At 42.6% G+C, this 22,685-nt stretch overlaps 1 protein-coding gene across 1 annotated transcript in view; it reads right to left on the bottom strand.

Annotated features, from left to right (window-relative positions):
* Positions 1-22,427, bottom strand: part of LOC128640732 (afadin- and alpha-actinin-binding protein B-like) — a 90,359-nt gene extending 67,932 nt beyond the window's left edge. Inside the window, exons 1-2 of the mRNA XM_053693159.1 lie at positions 22,235-22,427; positions 22,012-22,104 (exon numbers count right to left, since the gene is read on the bottom strand). Of these exons, the coding sequence (XP_053549134.1) occupies positions 22,012-22,060 (49 nt within the window). The 5' untranslated portion in view covers positions 22,061-22,104; positions 22,235-22,427. The remainder of the gene's footprint in view (positions 1-22,011; positions 22,105-22,234) is intronic.
* Positions 22,428-22,685: the final 258 nt, after the last annotated feature.

Below are 22,685 nucleotides of genomic sequence, written 5' to 3'. Positions count from 1 at the left end.
AACAAGCCCCAAGAAAAAAGTAAAGCCCTTAAGTACTCCCTGACAGCTCCTGTATGAGTACTCACTGGCAGGGACTAAAAATCAATCAGATGAGAACCTGTTAAAAAAAAAAAAAAAAAAAAAAAAAAAAAAACAGGCCCCAACTGTTGCAGGTGAAATCTAGTCACAAAGGCTCCAGATAGCTGAGGGAGCTATTACTGGGATTAAAGCCAGTCACATCCAAAAGTGCACCAGATTAATCCTATAAACCCTTTTAAAATGTGTTCCCCAGCCTAACCAGGGCCTGCACTATAGAACCACATCATGGATTAAGCTATTGCTGGTTCTCTTAAAGGGCCATACACAATTTTGTAAAGTGCTCAAAAAAAAAAAAATCTCAAAAGATTTGAGGTTTAAAAAGGATCAGATGCTTCATCCAATAGTGTTCCCAACAGCAGAACTGTTAGGGACATGATAGAGAGAGAGATATAGAGAGATAAAGAAGTGGCCTGATCCTTACTAGAAAACAAACCGGGCAGTAGATTGCCAAAAATCTTTATTAGCTTGAAGATAAAATTTAGAGCCTGCACAACCATCCAGGTTATGCAACAAGCATTCCTTCTGAGGAAGAGGATTTGGACAAAAGGAAGGAACAACAATTTCCTGATTGATGTTGCGATCCGATACTACTTTGGGAAGAAATCCCATCTTTGTACTAAGGACCGCCTTATATGCATGAAAAATAAGGTAAGCGGCATCACACTGCAGAGCCGAAAGCTCAGAAAAATCGTTGAGGAGATGAAATAGCAAGAAGAAACAAAACTTTCCAAGATAATAACTTAATATCAACCTAATGCATAGGCTCAAACAGAGCTTTCTACAAAAAAAACTTTAACAAGATTAAGGCTACAAGGAGGTGCAACAGGTTTAATTACAGCCATCTAAGCTCCAAATCAGTACTCGCATTGTCAGCCTATTAAGCACAGCCCGAATAAAAACTTACCATAAATATTCTAGGTTAAATCTTAGCACCATAGTCTAATATTTAAGATAAGTAACGGAGAGACTTATTACCAATAGTGTGTTAGGTTAATAAAGTGGAAAAAAAAAGTATCATTACTAAGACATTCATATTAGTTCACACAAGCTGCTTGTTCTAACCAATATGGTAAGCAACTATTACGATAAAGCAGCATTTATGGTTGAATAATAACCTAATATTGATAATAAATAATATCCTGTGGTGACCCGGTCTACACCCATTACATATTCTAAGTAATTTGTGCCATAACACTATTTGGAAGATCAATACAGTGATATGGGTTACCACTTCATATAATTGGATCAGTGAGTAAGAGCATATGTTAATGATTTTTCACAACTTACTAGTATAAACGGTTAATCCTGGCTAATGTTGTTCCCAGCATATACGCAATAAGGGCACCACACTGATTCACTATCTATATGGTATCCGATATTAATCTACCATCACCTATCAGGTGAACCAGTGACTATAATCGCTTGCCAATATCAGAATACTAACTCAATATAGTGGGCTACATTACTTAATAGCTCCTGTTGGGAGTGTCAATTTGTATTATACCTTCTTGCAAGGGATTCATACACTACTCCTAGCCCTCATCTATGTACTTTCATTCAATTTCGGCTCCTAAGTGTGTTTTTAAGTGTGTTTTCCAATTTTAATTATGCTCTTAATAAAAGGTTAAGTTTTATTATAATTTCTGATTTTGTCAAATTCTAGCATTTTCTGCACTAAGAGATTTTGACCTTCTATATAGTATTCCCTCTGTGGGTAGTATCCTAGTCATATAACCCCGTGTGTGCTATATATGTAGTCTCCCTCAAGAATAGGTTGGTTCAGCCTTACTTTTTAATTGTTCAAAGGTTTAAACACAGGCCTGATTCTGACTAAGGCCGAAACAAAGGATTAACCATCTGGAAGACGTTTATGCAAAAGGACAGAGCAGAAATCTGACCCTTCAGAGTACTGACTGACAAACCTTTCTCCAGGCCTTCCTGAAGAAAGGATAGAATGCGAGGAACTCTCACCAATCTCCAAGAGAAACCTTTCGATTAACACCAATTTTAAAAAAAAAAAAAGTATTTGCACCATACCTTATGGTAAATCTTACGAGCCTGAAGCATGGTATTAATGACCTTCTCAGAGAAACCACGCCTAGCCAAAACTAGGCGTTCAAGATTCTCTGAAGCGGACTGCTTGAAGATTGATTTGGGGAGAGGAAGGGACCTTGAAGTAGAAGGTCCTTCCTGAGAGGCAAGCTCCAAGGGGGAAGAGATGACATCTTCAGATACTGTGAGGCCAGACAAGAGCTATTAGAATCACTGATGCCCTCTCCTGCTTGATACAAGCAATGATTCGAGGAAGGAGAGCACACTGAGGGAACAGGTCCACAAAACCTCCAGAGCTGCTTGTGGATTTCTTGATCTTGACCCATACCTTGGAAGCTTGGCATTTAGACGAGATGCCATCAGATCTAACTCGAGAATCCACCCACCTGAGGGCCATCATTGTGAATACTTACGGTGGAGAGCCCACTCCCCGGGATGGAAGGTCTGCCTGCTCAGAAAATCCGCTTTTCAGTTGTCCACCCCTGGAATGTGAATGGCAGAGAGGAGACAATGAGACTCCGCCCACTGGAGAATTCAAGTCACCTCCTTCATGGTGATTGATGTATGCCACCGAGGTGATGTTGTCCTAAAGGACTCTGATAAACCGGACCAAAAAAAAAAAAAAAAAACAAAACTTAGTTGAGGCCAGGCTGATAGAGCATTGAAGATTGCCCTCAACTCTAAGATGTTTATGGGGAGTGAAGACTCAGAGTCCAGAGACTTTAAAGAACCCCAAACTGCTCCCCAACCTGACAGGCTGGCATCTGTGTTCACAATCACCCAGGATGGTCTCAGGAAGCATGTACCCTGAGACAGATGGTCTTGCGATAACCACTAAGAAAGAGTCTCTTGTTAATGGATCTAGAACTATCCTCAGAGAGAACAGATTGGTCTCTGTTCCATTGTCTGAGCATGCATAACTGTAGAGGTCTCAGATGGAAACGAGCAAAAGGAATAATGTCCATGGAAGCTACCTTGAGACCAATTACCTCCATACACTGCGCCACTGATGGACAAATAGAGGACTGAAGTGAACAAAGAAGCAAGAATTTTAGATTTTCTGACATCCGTCAGAAAAATCTTCATGGACAGAATCTATAATCGTCCCCAATAAGCATACCCTGGTGTCTGGCACTAGGGAACTCTTTTCCAAATTTAATTTCCATCTGTGGGTACGAAGAATAGACAACAGAGAGAGTGTCTGTATGAGATCTTGCTAAATGAAAAGATGGTGCCTGAACCAAGATATCATCCAGGTATGGCGCGCCACTGCTATCCCCTGAGATCTGACCACTGCCAAAAGGGCCCCTAGAAACTTTGTAAAGATCAGAGAAGCTGTGACAAGGTTGAAGGGAAGAGAAACAAATTGGAAGTGTTTGACTAAAAAGGCAAACCTCAGGAATTTGTGATGTTCCATGTGAATAGGGATATGAAGATATGCGTCCTTCAGGTCTATGGTAGTCATAAACTAACCCTCCTGAACCAAAGGAAAAATAGACCGTACAGTCTCCATCTTGAAAGATGGAACCCTGCGAAATTTGTTGAGACATTTTAGATCTAATAAGGGTTGAAAATTTCCCTCCTTCTTGGAAACTACAAAAGAGGTTTGAATAGAAACCCTGAGCCTGTTCCTCTACCAGAACAGGGACAATTACACCCAAGGAAGATAGATCCCTTACGCAGCTTCAGAAGGCTCCTCTCTATCAGGTTTGCTTATAACATTGACAGGATAAATCTGCCCCTGGGGGGCCGGATTTTAATCCTATCCTGTATCCCTGAGAAATCTCTTCCACCGCCCAAGGATCTGCAACATCACGGATCCAAGCCTGATGAAAGAAAGCCGGCCCCCTACCTGAACCAAACCTGGATCGGAGCAACACCTTCATGCTGAATTGGAGTCAGAGGAAGGCTTCTTGGACTGTTCATTCTTGTTTCAAGGATGGTTTGACCTCCATGAAGTACGGGGTTGTTCCGTCTTGGAAAAAGAGGAAGAAGACTTTTGTCCGTTAAAGTTACGAAAGGAACTAAAATTAGAATTCTGGGGACCCTTAAGTCAAGCCTTCTTGTCTTGAGGTAGGAAAGATCCCTTTCCACCAGTAATTTTTGGAAATGATCTCCGCCAGACCAGGACCAAATAACGTCTTGCCCTTAAAGGGTAAAGACAAAAGCTTGGATTTGGAAGTGACATCCGCAGACCAAGATTTAAGCCAAAGAGCTCTACGAGCAAGGACTGCAAAGCTAGAAATCTTGGCTCCCAGCCTAACAACCTGCATGCTGGCATCACAGATAAAAGTATTGGCCAGCTTTAGAGTCTTGATCCCATCTTGGATCTACTCTACGATAGTCTCTTCAGAGATTAGATCGGACAAGGAGTCGCACCAATAAAATGCTGCCCCTGTGACCATAGCAATACTTGCAACTGTTTGCCATTGTAACCCCTGATGGATATACATCTTAAATAAGCTTCCAGCTTTTTATCAGGATCTTTGAAGGAGGAACTATCCTCAATAGGGATAGTAGTTCTCTTGGACCTTAGACACAGTGCGCCTCAAGTCATGCACCGAGTTAGCAACAGGAAACATTTTCTTAAAAAAACAGGAGATGGAGAAAAGGGAATCCCCAGCTTCTCCCATTCCTGAGATATAATTTCCGACATACGGGTCTGGTACTGGAAATACCTCTACAGATGGTGTGACAGCAAACACTTAAGTTTATTATATTTCTTAGGAGTCTCCGCGGCAGTACAGTCAGACTCCTCTAAAGTGGCAAGGACTTCCTTCAAAAGTAAAACAGAAAAGCTCAAGTTTAAATCTAAAATTAATCTCCTCTGGATCTGCCGTACTAGGGACAGCCGTCTGAGAATCAGAAATTTCACCCTCAGAAGCTACTGAGGGATGATTCTTCTCAGATAATTGAGATAGGCAAACTAACGCCGACTTAGCGAGGTCAGAACTCTTTGTATGAGAAATATTTTTAGATTTCCTCTCTTACCAGCCTTAGGAAAGGCTGATAAGACTGCAGAAACCGAAGATGTTATTTGCACAGCAAAATCTCCTGGCAAATAAATACCTCCAGGAACATGTTGAGAGGAACCGCAGCGCTCTGCATGTGAAACTGCTAAAGATTGGCACGTTTGAGGGAAAAGCGGAGGCATTGCACGGACAACATTCTCCTGAGAGACATTAGGTTCTTAGAGGGAATTTTTATTTTTATACAAAAGCATATTTAAACATGAGGAGCAAAGCTGCACCAGAGGAATAACTTGAGCCTCCAAGCAGTATAAACATTTATCAAATGAAACACAAGTTAGTTTCAATGTGCATAACTTCAGGCAATTTGTCCCACAAAAAGTAAAAAAAACCTAAGAGCCAATAAAAAAAAAAAGAAATTCTTATCTTTTTTTTTTTATATCTATATATCATAAATCTGAAAATAACCCCAAACTATTTCACAAATTAAATTGTCACCTCTAACCCTCAGCTCCACTGAGGACTTACCTTTCGGTGACCAGAAATGAATTACCCACTAGCTGAACGATCCTAGACTCGACCACTAAGCTGTGTGTGAAATCCAGATAGATATAATCATAGTAGTAGCCTGCCAAACACTCTGCTGTACTGAGAAAAGCCGAAAACGGAAGCACAGAGGAAGGTCACGTGACCGCACTGAAAAAGGAACTGCACCACAGAAAAAAGAAAAACAAAAAAAAAACACAACCTTAAAATAATATAATATAATTTTTAAGATAATTTTTATTTCTTCTAATGGAAAGAGTACACAGCTGCATTCATTAACTTTTGGGAATTAAGAACCTGGCCACCAGGAGGAGGCAAAGACACCCCAACCAAAGGCTTAAATACTCCTCCCACTCCCCTCATCCCCCAGTCATTCTGCCGAGGAACAAGGACCAGTAGAAGAAAACATAATTTATGCTTACCTGATAAATTCCTTTCTTCTGTAGTGTGATCAGTCCACGGGTCATCATTACTTCTGGGATATTACTCCTCCCCAACAGGAAGTGCAAGAGGATTCACCCAGCAGAGCTGCATATAGCTCCTCCCCTCTACGTCACTCCCAGTCATTCGACCAAGGACCAACGAGAAAGGAAAAGCCAAGGGTGAAGTGGTGACTGGAGTATAAATTAAAAAATATTTACCTGCCTTAAAAACAGGGCGGGCCGTGGACTGATCACACTACAGAAGAAAGGAATTTATCAGGTAAGCATAAATTATGTTTTCTTCTGTTAAGTGTGATCAGTCCACGGGTCATCATTACTTCTGGGATACCAATACCAAAGCAAAAGTACACGGATGATGGGAGGGATAGGCAGGCTCTTTATACAGAAGGAACCACTGCCTGAAGAACCTTTCTCCCAAAAATAGCCTCCGAAGAAGCAAAAGTGTCAAATTTGTAAAATTTGGAAAAAGTATGAAGCGAAGACCAAGTTGCAGCCTTGCAAATCTGTTCAACAGAGGCCTCATTCTTGAAGGCCCAAGTGGAAGCCACAGCTCTAGTAGAATGAGCTGTAATTCTTTCAGGAGGCTGCTGTCCAGCAGTCTCATAAGCTAAACGAATTATGCTACGAAGCCAAAAAGAAAGAGGTAGCGGAAGCTTTTTGACCTCTCCTCTGCCCAGAGTAAATGACAAACAGAGAAGACGTTTGTCGAAATTCCTTAGTTGCCTGTAAGTAAAATTTTAGAGCACGGACTACATCCAGGTTGTGCAGTAGACGTTCCTTCTTTGAAGAAGGATTTGGGCATAAAGAAGGAACAACAATCTCTTGATTGATATTCCTGTTAGTAACTACCTTAGGTAAGAACCCAGGTTTAGTACGCAGGACTACCTTATCCGAATGAAAAATCAAATAAGGAGAATCACAATGTAAGGCTGATAATTCAGAGACTCTTCGAGCCGAGGAAATAGCCATTAAAAATAGAACTTTCCAAGATAACAACTTTATATCAATGGAATGAAGGGGTTCAAACGGAACGCCCTGTAAAACATTAAGAACAAGGTTTAAACTCCATGGTGGAGCAACAGTTTTAAACACAGGCTTAATTCTGGCCAAAGCCTGACAAAAAGCCTGGACGTCAGGAACTTCTGACAGACGTTTGTGTAACAGAATGGACAGAGCTGAGATCTGTCCCTTTAATGAACTAGCAGATAAACCCTTTTCTAAACCTTCTTGTAGAAAAGACAATATCCTAGGAATCCTAACCTTACTCCAAGAGTAACCTTTGGATTCACACCAATATAGGTATTTACGCCATATCTTATGGTAAATCTTTCTGGTAACAGGTTTCCTAGCCTGTATTAAGGTATCAATAACTGACTCAGAAAATCCACGTCTTGACAAAATCAAGCGTTCAATTTCCAAGCAGTCAGCTTCAGAGAAGTTAGATTTTGATGTTTGAAGGGACCCTGTATCAGAAGGTCCTGTTTCAGAGGTAGAGACCAAGGTGGACAGGATGACATGTCCACCAGGTCTGCATACCAAGTCCTGCGTGGCCACGCAGGTGCTATTAGAATCACTGATGCTCTCTCTTGTTTGATTCTGGCAATCAATCGAGGAAGCAACGGGAAGGGTGGAAACACGTAAGCCATCCTGAAGTCCCAAGGTGCTGTCAGAGCATCTATCAGGACTGCTCCTGGATCCCTGGATCTGGACCCGTAACGAGGAAGCTTGGCGTTCTGTCGAGACGCCATGAGATCTATCTCTGGTTTGCCCCAACGTCGAAGTATTTGGGCAAAGACCTCCGGATGAAGTTCCCACTCCCCCGGATGAAAAGTCTGACGACTTAAGAAATCCGCCTCCCAGTTCTCCACTCCCGGGATGTGGATTGCTGACAGGTGGCAAGAGTGAGACTCTGCCCAGCAAATTATCTTTGATACTTCCATCATAGCTAGGGAGCTTCTTGTCCCTCCCTGATGGTTGATGTAAGCTACAGTCGTGATGTTGTCCGACTGAAACCTGATGAACCCCCGAGTTGTCAACTGGGGCCAAGCCAGGAGGGCATTGAGAACTGCTCTCAATTCCAGAATGTTTATTGGCAGGAGACTCTCCTCCTGACTCCATTGTCCCTGAGCCTTCAGAGAATTCCAGACGGCACCCCAACCTAGAAGGCTGGCGTCTGTTGTTACAATTGTCCAGTCTGGTCTGCTGAATGGCATCCCCCTGGACAGATGTGGCCGAGAAAGCCACCATAGAAGAGAATTTCTGGTCTCTTGATCCAGATTCAGAGAAGGGGATAAGTCTGAGTAATCCCCATTCCACTGACTTAGCATGCACAGTTGCAGTGGTCTGAGGTGTAAGCGTGCAAAGGGTACTATGTCCATTGCCGCTACCATTAAGCCGATTACCTCCATGCATTGAGCCACTGACGGGTGTTGAATGGAATGAAGGGTGCGGCAAGCACTTTGAAGTCTTGTTAGCCTGTCCTCTGTCAGGTAAATCTTCATTTCTACAGAATCTATAAGAGTCCCCAGGAAGGGAACTCTTGTGAGTGGAACGAGTGAACTTTTCTTTTCGTTCACCTTCCATCCATGTGACCTTAGAAATGCCAGCACGAACTCTGTATGAGACTTGGCAGTTTGAAAGCTTGAAGCTTGTATCAGAATGTCGTCTAGGTATGGAGCTACCGAGATTCCCCGCGGTCTTAGTACCGCCAGAAGAGCACCCAGAACCTTTGTGAAGATTCTTGGAGCTGTAGCCAATCCGAATGGAAGAGCCACAAACTGGTAATGCCTGTCTAGGAAGGCAAACCTTAGGTACCGATAATGATCTTTGTGAATCGGTATGTGAAGGTAAGCATCTTTTAAATCTACAGTGGTCATGTATTGACCCTCTTGGATCATAGGTAAAATTGTCCGAATAGTCTCCATCTTGAACGATGGAACTCTTAGGAATTTGTTTAGGATCTTTAAGTCCAGGATTGGTCTGAAAGTTCCCTCTTTTTTGGGAACCACAAACAGATTTGAGTAAAACCCCTGTCCCTGTTCCGATCGTGGAACTGGATGGATTACTCCCATTAACAAGAGCTCTTGTACGCAGCGTAGAAACGCCTCTTTCTTTGTCTGGATTGTTGACAATCTTGACAGATGAAATCTCTCTCTTGGAGGAGAGTATTTGAAGTCCAGAAGGTATCCCTGAGATATTATCTCTAGCGCCCAGGGATCCTGAACATCTCTTGCCCAAGCCTGGGCGAAGAGAGAAAGTCTGCCCCCCACTAGATCCGATCCCGGATCGGGGGCCCTCAATTCATGCTGTTTTAGGGGCAGCAGCAGGTTTCCTAGTCTGCTTGCCCTTGTTCCAGGACTGGTTAGGTTTCCAGCCTTGTCTGTAGCGAGCAACAGCTCCTTCCTGTTTTGGTGCAGAGGAAGTTGATGCTGCTCCTGCTTTGAAATTACGAAAGGAACGAAAATTAGACTGTCTAGTCTTGGCTTTGGCTTTGTCCTGAGGCAGGGCATGGCCTTTACCTCCTGTAATGTCAGCGATAATCTCTTTCAACCCGGGCCCGAATAAGGTCTGCCCTTTGAAAGGTATATTAAGCAATTTAGACTTAGAAGTAACATCAGCTGACCAGGATTTTAGCCACAGCGCCCTGCGTGCCTGAATGGCGAATCCTGAATTCTTCGCCGTAAGTTTAGTAAGATGTACTACGGCCTCCGAAATGAATGAATTAGCTAGTTTAAGGACTCTAAGCCTGTCCGTAATGTCGTCCAGAGTAGCTGAACCAATGTTCTCTTCCAGAGACTCAATCCAGAATGCCGCTGCAGCCGTGATCGGCGCAATGCATGCAAGGGGTTGCAATATAAAACCTTGTTGAACAAACATTTTCTTAAGGTAACCCTCTAACTTTTTATCCATTGGATCTGAAAAAGCACAGCTATCCTCCACCGGGATAGTGGTACGCTTAGCTAAGGTAGAAACTGCTCCCTCCACCTTAGGGACCGTTTGCCATAAGTCCCTTGTGGTGGCGTCTATTGGAAACATTTTTCTAAATATCGGAGGGGGTGAGAACGGCACACCGGGTCTATCCCACTCCTTAGTAACAATTTCAGTAAGTCTCTTAGGTATAGGAAAAACCTCAGTACTCGTCGGTACCGCAAAATATTTATCCAACCTACACATTTTCTCTGGTATTGCAACTGTGTTACAATCATTCAGAGCCGCTAACACCTCCCCTAGTAATACACGGAGGTTTTCCAGTTTAAATTTAAAATTTGAAATATCTGAATCCAGTCTGTTTGGATCAGAACCGTCACCCACAGAATGAAGTTCTCCGTCCTCATGTTCTGCCACCTGTGACGCAGTGTCTGACATGGCCCTAATATTATCAGCGCACTCTGTTCTCACCCCAGAGTGATCACGCTTACCTCTTAGTTCTGGTAATTTAGCCAAAACCTCAGTCATAACAGTAGCCATATCCTGTAATGTGATTTGTAATGGCCGCCCAGATGTACTCGGCGCTACAATATCACGCACCTCCCTCTGAGCGGGAGATGTAGGTACTGACACGTGAGGCGAGTTAGTCGGCATAACTCTCCCCTCGTTGTTTGGTGAAATTTGTTCAATTTGTACAGATTGACTTTTATTTAAAGTAGCATCAATACAGTTAGTACATAAATTTCTATTGGGCTCCACTTTGGCATTGCAACAAATGACACAGGTATCATCCTCTGAATCAGACATGTTTAACACACTAGCAAATAAACTTGCAACTTGGAAATACAATTCAATTAGAATAATATTAAAATGTACTGTGCCTTTAAGAAGCACAGAAGATCTATGACAGTTGAAAATTAATAAATTGAAACAGTTATAGCCTCAATCCTTGTAAATAACACAACTTTAGCAAAGGTTTAATCCCATTAGCAAAGATAACAAATTCTGAAAGCAAGAAACAAATTACAGAATAAACGTTTTTTATCTCAGTCAAACTATAATTCTCACAGCTCTGCTGAGAGAAATTACCTCCCTCAAAATAAGTTTGAAGACCCCTGAGCTCTGTAGAGATGAACCGGATCATGCAGGGAATACAATGAGTTGCTGACTGAAATATTTGATGCATAGAAAAAGCGCCAAAAAACGGCCCCTCCCCCCCACACACAGCAGTGAGGGAGAACAGAAACTGTCAGAAAAACAGATTAAGCAACTGCCAAGTGGAAAAATAGTGCCCAAACATTTATTCACACAGTACCTCAGCAAATGAAAACGATTTTACATTCCAGCAAAAACGTTAAACATAATCTCTAGTTATTAAACAGCTTTATGTATTTCTTACAGTGTAATTCTAGTGAAGTACCATTCCCCAGAATACTGAAGTGTAAAGTATACATACATGACATTATATCGGTATGGCAGGATTTTCTCATCAATTCCATTGTCAGAAAATAAAAACTGCTACATACCTCTATGCAGATTCATCTGCCCGCTGTCCCCTGATCTGAAGTTTACCTCACTCCTCAGATGGCCGAGAACAGCAATATGATCTTAACTACTCCGGCTAAAATCATAGCAAAACTCTGGTAGATTCTTCTTCAAACTCTGCCAGAGAGGTAATAACACACTCCGGTGCTATTTTAAAATAACAAACTTTTGATTGAAGATATAAAACTAAGTATAATCACCATAGTCCTCTCACACATCCTATCTAGTCGTTGGGTGCAAGAGAATGACTGGGAGTGACGTAGAGGGGAGGAGCTATATGCAGCTCTGCTGGGTGAATCCTCTTGCACTTCCTGTTGGGGAGGAGTAATATCCCAGAAGTAATGATGACCCGTGGACTGATCACACTTAACAGAAGAAATATCAGGGTGAAAGAAGAATAAATAACGACATTAAAAATATGGCTGGGGAGCTGTGGACTCTACCTGATCATTTTCTTTCCTTCTGATGGAAAGAGTCCACAGCTCCCCTGATATTTCTTCTACTGGTCCTTGTTCCTCGGCAGAATGACTGGGGGATGAGGGGAGTGGGAGGAGTATTTAAGCCTTTGGTTGGGGTGTCTTTGCCTCCTCCTGGTGGCCAGGTTCTTAATTCCCAAAAGTTAATGAATGTAGCTGTGTACTCTTTCCATTAGAAGAAATGAAAATTATCGGGTAAGCATATTTTAAAGTTTTTCTTCTTAACTGGAAAGAGTCCACAGCTGCATTCATTACTTTTGGGAAAACAATACCCAAGCCACAGAGGACACTGAATGCCAAGACGGGAGGGAACAATAGGCGGCCCATTCGGAGGGCACCAAGCCTGAACCACTACCCAACAAAAATCCTGCTTCATCCAAAGCCGAAAAATTTTTGAAAAGGAAAAGCCCCAAGACACTAAACCGCAGATAGTCCAGAAGCCTAGCTAGAGACCACAAAAAACTCAACTGAGCCAACAGTCCTCCAGGAGACATCGTCGCCCAACAGTCGGTCCCTCACCACTCATTAACGAAGGGAACACCAGCCTAAACTCCCAAAGGGATAGGGAAAGGAAGAACCGAAGGGAAACCGAAAAGGTCACCACAAAATTCAAAGAAGAAGAAGAAGAAAAAAACAACAACAATAGCGAGCCCAGCTCACAAAGACCCAAATGGGTCCGGACAAACAAAGGGAGGCTAGGCCCAGACCAAGCAGAAACCAGAGGTTTAGGACAGAGCATCGGAACAGAGAAACCTCTCTCTCAACATTGTGCAAAGCACATAAAGTCCTCAGATCATCAGATGCAGAATACTGAAGTATTCTGACACAAAAAACGTGCAACAGATCCAGACAAAAAAACCCTTAGTCAAGAACATGCAGCCATCATCAGGATGACACCGAAAAATACTAAGAAGTAAAAAGCGGCCCGCAAGAGAACAGATTGCCAAAAAAAAAAAAAAACCCTATCAGAGAGCACACTCTACGCAATCTAAGACGCCAGACCTACACATAGGTCTCCCAAAGGGGAAAGCACATAACCTCAGTGAGGCCCACTGCACCCACAAGAATAAGAGGTTACAATCCGAACTAAAAGGTGGATTTGAACCCTGGACCTTCTGCTTGCAAGCCCAGGGAGCTAGCCACTATGCTAACCTAGATTCTGAAGATAACGCATTTCAGAACCTACTCCCAGCTGGGCCAGCCCAAGCGTTGGCAGGTTCGATACAGAAGAACCCCAACATCAGCTCAAAAATGAGCAGAAAAAATGAAATTTATTCTTACCTGATAAATTTGTTTCTTTTACGATACGATGAGTCCACGGATTTCATCCTTACTTGTGGGATATCGCCTCCTGGTCAGCAGGAGGAGGCAATGAGCATCACAGCAGAGATATATATATCCTCCCTTCCCTCCCACTCCAGTCATTCGACCGAAGTTAGGAAGAGAGAAAGGAAAAGCCAAGGTGCAGAGGTGACTGAAGTTTAACAAAAATAAAGACCTGTCTCATAAAAACAGGGTGGGCCGTGGACTCTTATCGTAAAATTAACAAATTTATCAGGTAAGAATAAATTTCATTTTCTTTTACAAGATACGATGAGTCCACGGATTTCATCCTTACTTGTGGGATACAATACCAAAGCTATAGGACACGGATGAAAGGGAGGGACAAGACAGGGAACCTAAACGGAAAGGCACCACTGCTTGAAGAACTTTTCTCCCAAAAATAGCCTCAGACGAGGCAAAAGTATCGAATTTGTAAAATTTGGAAAAAGTGTGAAGAGACGACCAAGTTGCAGCCTTGCAAATCTGTGCAACAGAAGCATCATTTTTGAATGCCCATGAGGAAGCCACAGCCCTAGTGGAATGAGCCGTAATTCGTTCAGGAGGCTGCTGTCCAGCAGTCTCATACGCAAAACGGATGATACTCTTCAGCCAAAAAGAAAGAGGTAGCCGTAGCTTTCTGACCCCTACGTTTTCCAGAAAAAAAACAACAAATAATGAAGATGATTGACGAAAATCCTTAGTCGCCTGTAAGTAGAACTTCAAGGCACAGACCACGTCCAAATTATGTAACAGATGCTCCTTCTTAGAAGGAAAGGATTAGGACACAATGAAGGAACAACAATTTCCTGATTAATATTTTTGTTAGAAACAACCTTAGGAAGAAAACCAGGTTTGGTACGCAACACAACCTTATTGGAATGAAAAATAAGATAAGGAGAATCACATTGTAATGCCGAAAGCTCAAACTCTGCGAGCAGAAGAAATGGCAACCAAAAATAAAACTTTCCAAGATAATAACTTAATATCAATGGAATGCATAGGTTCAAACGGAACCCCTTGAAGAACATTAAGAACTAAATTCAAACTCCAAGGAGGAGCAATTGGTCTAAACACAGGCCCGATTCTAGTCAGTGCCTGACAAAAAGATTGAACATCTGGAACATCTGCCAGACGCTTGTGTAACAATATAGATAAAAGCAGAAATCTGTCCCTTTAAGGAACTTGCTGACAACCCTTTCTCCAATCCTTCTTGGAGAAAAGACAAAATCCTGGGAATCCTAACCCTACTCCAGGAGTAGCCCTTGGATTCGCACCAATATATATATTTATGCCATATCTTGTGGTAAATCTTTCTAGTAACAGGCTTGCGTGCCTGAATCAAAGTATCAATGACCGAATCGGAGAACCCACGCTTAGATAAAATTAAGCATTCAATCTCCAAGCAGTTAGCTGCAGAGAAACTAGATTCGGATAATGGAAGAGCCCCTGAATGAGAAGGTCTTTCCTCAATGGAAGTGTCCACGGTGGCTGAGATGACATGTCCACCAGATCGGCATACCAAGTCCTGCAAGGCAACGCAGGAGCGATGAGGATCACCGAAGCCTTCTCTCCTGTTTGACTTGAGCAATCACACGGGGAAGGAGAGCAAATGGCGGGAACACAAGCTAGGCTGAACGACCAAGGCACTGCCAAGGCATCTATCAGTTCGGCCTGGGGATCCCTGGACCTGGACCCGTATCTCGGAAGCTTGGCATTCTGACAAGATGCCATAAGATCCAACTCCAGCCTGCCCCACTTGAGAATCAGGTTGGCAAATACCTTCGGATGGAGTTCCCATTCCCCCGGATGAAAGGTCTGCCTGCTAAGAAAATCCGCTTCCCAGTTTTCCACTCCTGGGATGTAGATTGCCGAAAGATGACAAGAGTGCGCCCCCGCCCACTGAATTATCTTGGCTACTTCTGTCATCGCTTGGGAACTCCTTGCTCCTCCCTGATGATTGATGTAAGCTACAGTCGTAATGTTGTCCGACTGGAATCTGATTAGTTTGGCCGAAGCCAACTGAGGCCAAGCCTGAAGCGCACTGAATATTGCTCTCAACTCCAGAATATTGATGGGAAGTAGAGACTCCAAAATGAGTCCATACCCCCTGAGCCCTCAGGGAATTCCAGACTGCTCCCCATCCTAACAGGCTGGCGTCCATTGTCAATATCACCCATGAGGGTCTGCGAAAGAATGTCCCCTGGGACAGATGATCCGCCGACAACCACCATAGAAGAGAGTCCCTTGTCTCCTGATCTAGATCTATTTGAGGAGACAAATTTGCATAATCTCCATTCCACTGTCTTAGCATGCTCAGTTGTAGAGTTCTGAGATGAAAACGAGCAAACGGAATGATGTCCATTGCAGCTACCATCAATCCAATTGCCTCCATGCACTGAGCCACTGACGGCCAAGGATTGGACTGAAGGGCTCGGCATGTATTCAGAATCTTTAAACTTTGACATCCGTCAAAAAGATCTTCATGGACAGAGAGTTGATTAGTGTTCCCAAGAAAGGTCTGTGGAACTAAAACTCTTTTCTGGATTCACTTTCCACCCGTGAGTCCTTATAAAGGACAGAACAATGTCGGTATGAGACTTTGTCAGCTGATAAGACGCCTGGATCAGAATATCGTCCAGATAAGGTGCCACAGCAATGCCCCACGGCCTGAGAACTGCCAGCAGAGACCCCAGAACCTTTGTGAAAATTCTGGGTGCCGTGGCCAGACGAAAAGGAAGAGCCACAAACTGAAAATGATTGTCCAGAAAGGCAAAATGGAGGAACTTGTGATCTTTGTGGATAGGAACATGTAGATATGCATCCTTTAGATCCACGGTAGACATAAATTGACCCTCCTGGATCAATGGTACGAACAGTTTCCATCTTGAAGAATGGAACTCTTAGAAACTTGTTTAGACTTTTGAGGTCTAAAATAGGTCGGAACGTTCCCTCTTTTTGGGAACTACAAAGAGATTTGAATAAAATAAAAAACAGCAAGGCTAGTTTCAGTGTCAGTTTACAGTTACCCGGTCTTTCCCACGGACATGAAAACCCATACACTGTTTAGCAGGGAAAGTCCTTCCCAGAGAGCCTCTGAAATCCCCCCAACAGGCAAGGTACAGTCAGTTCTGACATAGCAAGTCTGCACTTACCTCCATGCTGAGTAACAGCATGAAAAACGTCTCACAGAACAAGAGGTCTTCTCCCTCCAGCAAATCTGTGGACACAGAAGGGCCTTAGTTACTATATGCCAAGACCATAATCCAGAAGGGCAGCACAAGTATGGGAGGCGCAGTGAGGCTAAAACCCCACCAGTTCCCATTGCCTTAAAGCCACCTATTGCTCTACTCTAGAGGCTGACAAGGAATACGGCTACAACCTATAGAAAAATAGCACACTTTGGTACCATTTTAAAAACAATAAACTCTTGAAGAATCTAAACTAACACCTCACTTTACCTCTTCCTATGACTAACACAGGCAAAGAGAATGACTGGAGTGGGAGGGAAGGGAGGAGCTATATATACACACAGCTCTGCTGTGGTGCTCTTTGCCTCCTCCTGCTGACCAGGAGGAGATATCCCACAAGTAAGGATGAAATCCGTGGACTCATTGTATCTTGTAAAAGAAATCACCACAGCCACCCCAACAGAGCACGGGTGCCAACCCGACTCCTTAGGAACAGGCAACAAGGCGTAGACCCAAAGGAATCTAGCAAAGACCCAACATAGTCTTGACACGGAGCCAGCAAGACTCCAGATGGAACATAACAACCCAGAGAGAATACCCCTCTCTGAAGGTTAACTCTCAGTTCCAACCTCCTGAATCCAGGAGAAGCCCTAAGAAAGGGATCACACTTCCATAATAAGGAGAATAAGTCCCCACCCTAAGAAAAGGAATGGGGCCAGAAAAGCAGAGCACCTGCCCACAAGACACGAAGCCACAGGCTAAAGGAGAGATCAAATCTCCAACGCAAAACGAACTTGGAAGGAATCCACCTAAAAAATTAGCTTGCTAACACACATCCAATGTGCAATAGTTGCAACAGTGACACAGCAAACCCATTCGCCTGCAGAGCAGTGAATCCAGAAGGTTACTCCAGCAAGCTGACCAAGAGAAACCGACCATAAAGTCGTAAGCGCAATGAGCATTGGCACTCAGAAAACCTGGCCAACCATGACCAGGTCAATTAGTCAGAGTAAAAGGTCATAGCCCAAGTTCCCTGGAACTGGGGGACCCCGAACCAGCCTCAGAGCCAAAAAGTCCGGTAACAACCTGCAACAGGATCCACAAGAGAAAACGCTGGGAAAAAACTCAGCAACCGGAAGCACCAGGGTGAAGAGAAGTCCGAGCCCCCAATTGTTTAAACAAACAATAACCGAGAACTGAACAGCCCGTCTGATATAAAAACCAGACCCACAGGGAGATATCAATGCAATATCCAAATCAACCCATAGAACGAGAAAAACTCAAGTCCCTACCCAAGGAAGAGACCACTCCTTGCCCAAGTCCAACACTCCAAAGGAGCTAAGGCGCAGGTCGTACAACAACCTAGAGCCCATAGACGCTCAAACAGCCACAGGACCACAAGCAAGGGAATACCTCAAGGCCAAAAACATTTGAGCAAAGGCAGGTCTCCAAATCACCTCCATACCATCAGAGGATCACAGAGAGAAAAGGATGCAGAGCATCCCTAGCTCCAGGGGAGGACACTAAGCAGAGCCCAAGAAGACCACGCCCAGAGTCCTTAAAAGGGAACAACCAGGTCCCCAAAAGGAGACCTAACCCACACAGAGAAAAACAGAGAGACCAAAAAGGTCTCATGAAACAGGTTGATATTACACAGTCAATGTGCAAATAGCCGCAGCTGGTTACAGTTTGCAAACCTTCCGCAGCTAGGCAGCTAAGCTACCTATCAGGCTACTAGTTGCTGAAGGGCCAAATCCCAAAAAAGGACAACCCCAGAGCTTCAGAAGGCCAAAACCGCCCAAATCGGCAACAAGAGGGTGCTAAGCCCTCCAACTCTCCACAGCATGGGAGAGGAAAACTCTCGGTGCCGATAATATCAGACACAAGAGAGTGATGCAGCGGAACTCCACTGACCCAGTCAACCAGATTGAGTGCTAATAAGGACTGAAACAATCACGGACCCACAAGTCCTCTAGAATGCTTAGCTGAACTTGTCGAAACAAAAACACAAATGATATGAGCACTCGGCACCTCGTCCGAACCAGCGCCATGTGTCTGAACATCCACAAGACAGAAAAACCCAAAAGGACCAGCCTGCTGCCAGGGTCCTAACTGTCAAGTTTAATAAATCCTCCCTCAGAGGGGAGGGAGGAAGGAATAACAGACAAATATAGGACTAACAAGTTCCTTAACAAACTTCCACAGAAGTAAAAGTGAGTATCGATCCCAGAAGCTCCCGAAGGAAACAGACAAAAATTAAAAAAAAAAAAAAAAAATTTAAAAAAAATCCTAATTTGATAAAAGAAAATTTAAGGCAACCCGTAAGTTAACGCCCAATAAGAAACAGGCCTACCCGCAGGACCAGCCAAACGGAACCCTGATCTTCCAACAAAACTGGGAAGGATGTCAATAACAGACAGACAATCAGGAGATTACTTCATCCCCCTCATGTCTAATGAGGTGAGCCATTAGTGTTAGAATGCTACGGATTCCCGTATCCGTTAAGGATAGGGTCACCTAATAACTGAAAAACATGTCTGAGTAATACGCGAAGGCGCGCTATTCTGTAAAGACAGGCACAACACTCAGGGACAGCTACACCCGCAGGGAACTGTACAGGCCCTCCCAAGGCCGCGAGATCCGGGACAATAGGGCACGAGCACAATCGCAAATAAACGTCTGGACTCTGCAGACGAATAATCGCCAAAAATATGTGGAAGCGAAAAAGTGTTGCAACCTCCAGAGGAGGAACAAGCCACCCTGCAAGGAGGGATAAACATAATCTGGGTTATCCACATGTGTAGTCGGAGGGAGCGGTAGGGAACTCACCTCCCGGAGGACAGGGCCCCCAGAGGCGGATGGCTCAGCGGACCCTTGATTCCCCAAGCCCAGGGAACAAGGCGCTCTAATAAGGCATACCGAACATAACTGATTGACATGTGTCAACGAGGCCAAACAGGATTTTTCACAGGACGAAGAATCTGAAATTAGCACAGTCTCAGCATCAGAATCCTCCATAACTGGATAGAGAATATGCAAATATGGACTATAAGAAAAACAAAAACTAAACGGCAACCGACACCCACAATGGCTGGGGCACTCACCACCTCCTATGAACCAGACCCCTGCGGACCAGAATTTCTCCATTGCCACACGGTCAGTAATGCGGAAATGGAAGACCAGAATGTAATCATGCCCAGTCACAAGGTGAACCGTACAGTCCAAAAGCCTTTATGTCTAAAATGATGACACTGAAGCACAATTTACATAAAATGAAATAATAAATGTTCCAGATTTAATATTAATCCTTTCATGCCAGCCATGTAATATATACTCTAAAGGTATATACATTAACACCCCTATAGCAGATGCAGTGTGTATATATATATATATATATATATATATATATATATATATATATATATATATATATATATATATATATATATATATATATATATATATATATATATATATATATATATATATATATATATATATATATATAAATTGTGCCCCAATAAATATCCCCAGGGGAATTGACCCTTAGAGTGCTGTTGCTTCCTCACCTAGAAAGGAAGCACTTACATGTGGATCCAGCAGCAGAGCCGGTAACCTTTTTTAAAAGTGAGACAGATTCAGCAACATCTAACAGGGACCTGTAGAAAAATAAAAACAGAGTAACCAACCCTGTTTTTCTATAAAAGGGGGTAGCATTGATGTTAGAATTTAAGCAAGGACCACCTTGCCGCCTTTTAACTGCTTAAAGGGACATTATACACTCATTTTTTCTTTGCATAAATGTTTTGTAGATGATTTATAAAGCCCATTAAGTTTTTTTTTTTTTTTAAAGTTTAGTTTTGCTTATTTTTAAATAACATTGCTCTGATTTTCAGACTCCTAACCAAGCCCCAAAGTTTTATGAGAATACAGTCAGCTATCTTCTCCAGCTTGCTCCTGTTTGTGTAAAGGGTCTTTTCATATGCAAAAGAAGGGGGAGGGGGGAGAGTCTTATTTCCCACTTGCAGTGGGCTTTCCAGCTACCTTTTCAACAGAGCTAAACTGAGAGCTTCCAAGTAAGTTTTTAAACAGTTTTATACTGGATTTTTATATCAGTATCTGTGCATCTTATTCTTTATAGTAGTGTCTATTACATGCAGTTTGTATATAAAAATGAGCGTATACTGTCCCTTTAAGGCCACCATTACTCTTACTAAAGAGAATTACATGATCACAGCATAGCCCCAATCCTTGCTTGCAGGGAAAGTACCCATAAAAAGGATTAATATCTTCAGACACCATCTTAGTACATCCTCCGGATGAACAAGGCAAAGAATGACCGGGGATTATGGGTAATGGGAGTGACAATTAACAGCTCTGCTGGGGTGTTCTTTGCCTCCTCCTTCTGGCCAGGAGTTGAATTCCCACTAGTAATTGGAATGGATTTGTGGACTCTCCAAGCCATTTGAAAGAAATCCAATTAGCTTCAATTATCACATTTGCTTTGTTCTCTTGGTATTCTCTGATGATGATCATACCTAGGTAGGCTTAGTAACACTATAAGACAATATTGTTGTATCATTGTAATACATTCCAAAATCTGCGACCATCTAGTTCTAAAAAGTGCATCACAAACATTGTTTCAGAAGTGCTGCAATATAGTGCTCCAGACATGCATGCTCCTGAGCCTACCTAGATACTCTAATTTTCTTAGTTTCCTTTGCAGAAGGGCAAAGGGATAGTCTATTCAAAATTAAACGTTCAGGATTCAGATAGAGCAGGCTATTTTGAGCAACTTTCTAATTTACTCCTATTATCATTTTTTTTCTTCGTTCTCTTCTTATCTTTATTTGAAAAAGCAAAAATATAAACATAGGAGCCGGCCCATTTTTGATTCAGAACCTGGGTAGCACTTTTTGATTGGTGTCTAAAATGTAGCCACCAATCAGCAAACACTAGCCAGGTGCTGAAACAAAAATGGTCCGGCTCCTAAGCTTACATTCAAATAAAGATAGCAAGAAAATGAAGAAAAATTGAATAAGGAAGTTGCTTAAAATTGCCTGCTTTATCTGAATGTTTAATTTTGACTAGACTATTCATTTAAGTACATTTTTATATAAGAAATAAATTGGGGGGGGGGGGAGAGAGAAAGAGTTTAATGATTCCAATAGAGAAGCAATTTTAAAGATTCATTTTTAGATTTTAAGTCAGTGCAAAGGCCCACTTACAAGAAACTTTTGCCAACAAAGCAACAACATTCTACTTCTTTATTTTCTTCCTCCCTTTGTTCAGCTTTCTTCTAATTAAAGTCTGCACAAACATTCTATGGCAACGGTCATTAGGTAGCACTCAATCCCGTGGCTGCAAAACCTCAAACTAGTTGACACCGACTACCAAAAGGGACTTTGTTGAGTTGCAAATAAATGCAAAAGCAGAATAGAATGCAACATTTCGTAAAGATTACCCGATTTTTCTGGCGCGGCAACAGTATTCCAATCGCCCATAGTAAACATCAGTAGACTTGCTGATGAAAACAATACCCTCAATCAGACATGCCCTAAAATGAAGGTGGGAAAAAAAAAAAAGTTAATAGATATGCATCTTTAAGGATATACAGTTAAGGGGAATCAATACTTTTCTGACAAATAATCAGATTAAATGAAATATATCCATCAGTATATACTTACATGTATGAAGAGCATGCAAGGTGTGATATGATGTGCGGGTTGGAAAAGAGGATCTCTATCACTATGAAAACTCATTCATGGCCATACATAACTTAGGGGTATGAATGGAAAAGCCATCACACAAAAAGGCGCTAGGTTACAAAGGGATACTAAATCTTTCTTTCAAGCAACTTTTTCATTTACTCTTTTTTTTGTTCTCTTGATATCTTTATTTAAAAAGCAGGAATGTAAAGTTTAGGTGCCAGCCCATTTTTGGTTCAGAATCTTGGTACTGCTTGCTGATTGGTGGCTAAATGTAGCCACCGATAAGCAAGCACTATCCAGGGTGCTGAACCAAAAATGGCCGGCTTGTAAGCTTACATTCCTGCTTTTTCAAATAAAGATACCAAGAGAAAGAAAAAAAAATTGATAATGAGTAAATTAGAAAGTTTCATGCTCTATCTGAATCATG

This window comes from Bombina bombina, chromosome 10 (assembly GCF_027579735.1).
Source record: "Bombina bombina isolate aBomBom1 chromosome 10, aBomBom1.pri, whole genome shotgun sequence".
NCBI lineage: Eukaryota > Metazoa > Chordata > Amphibia > Anura > Bombinatoridae > Bombina > Bombina bombina.
This window is presented reverse-complemented; position numbering and strand designations above follow the sequence as displayed.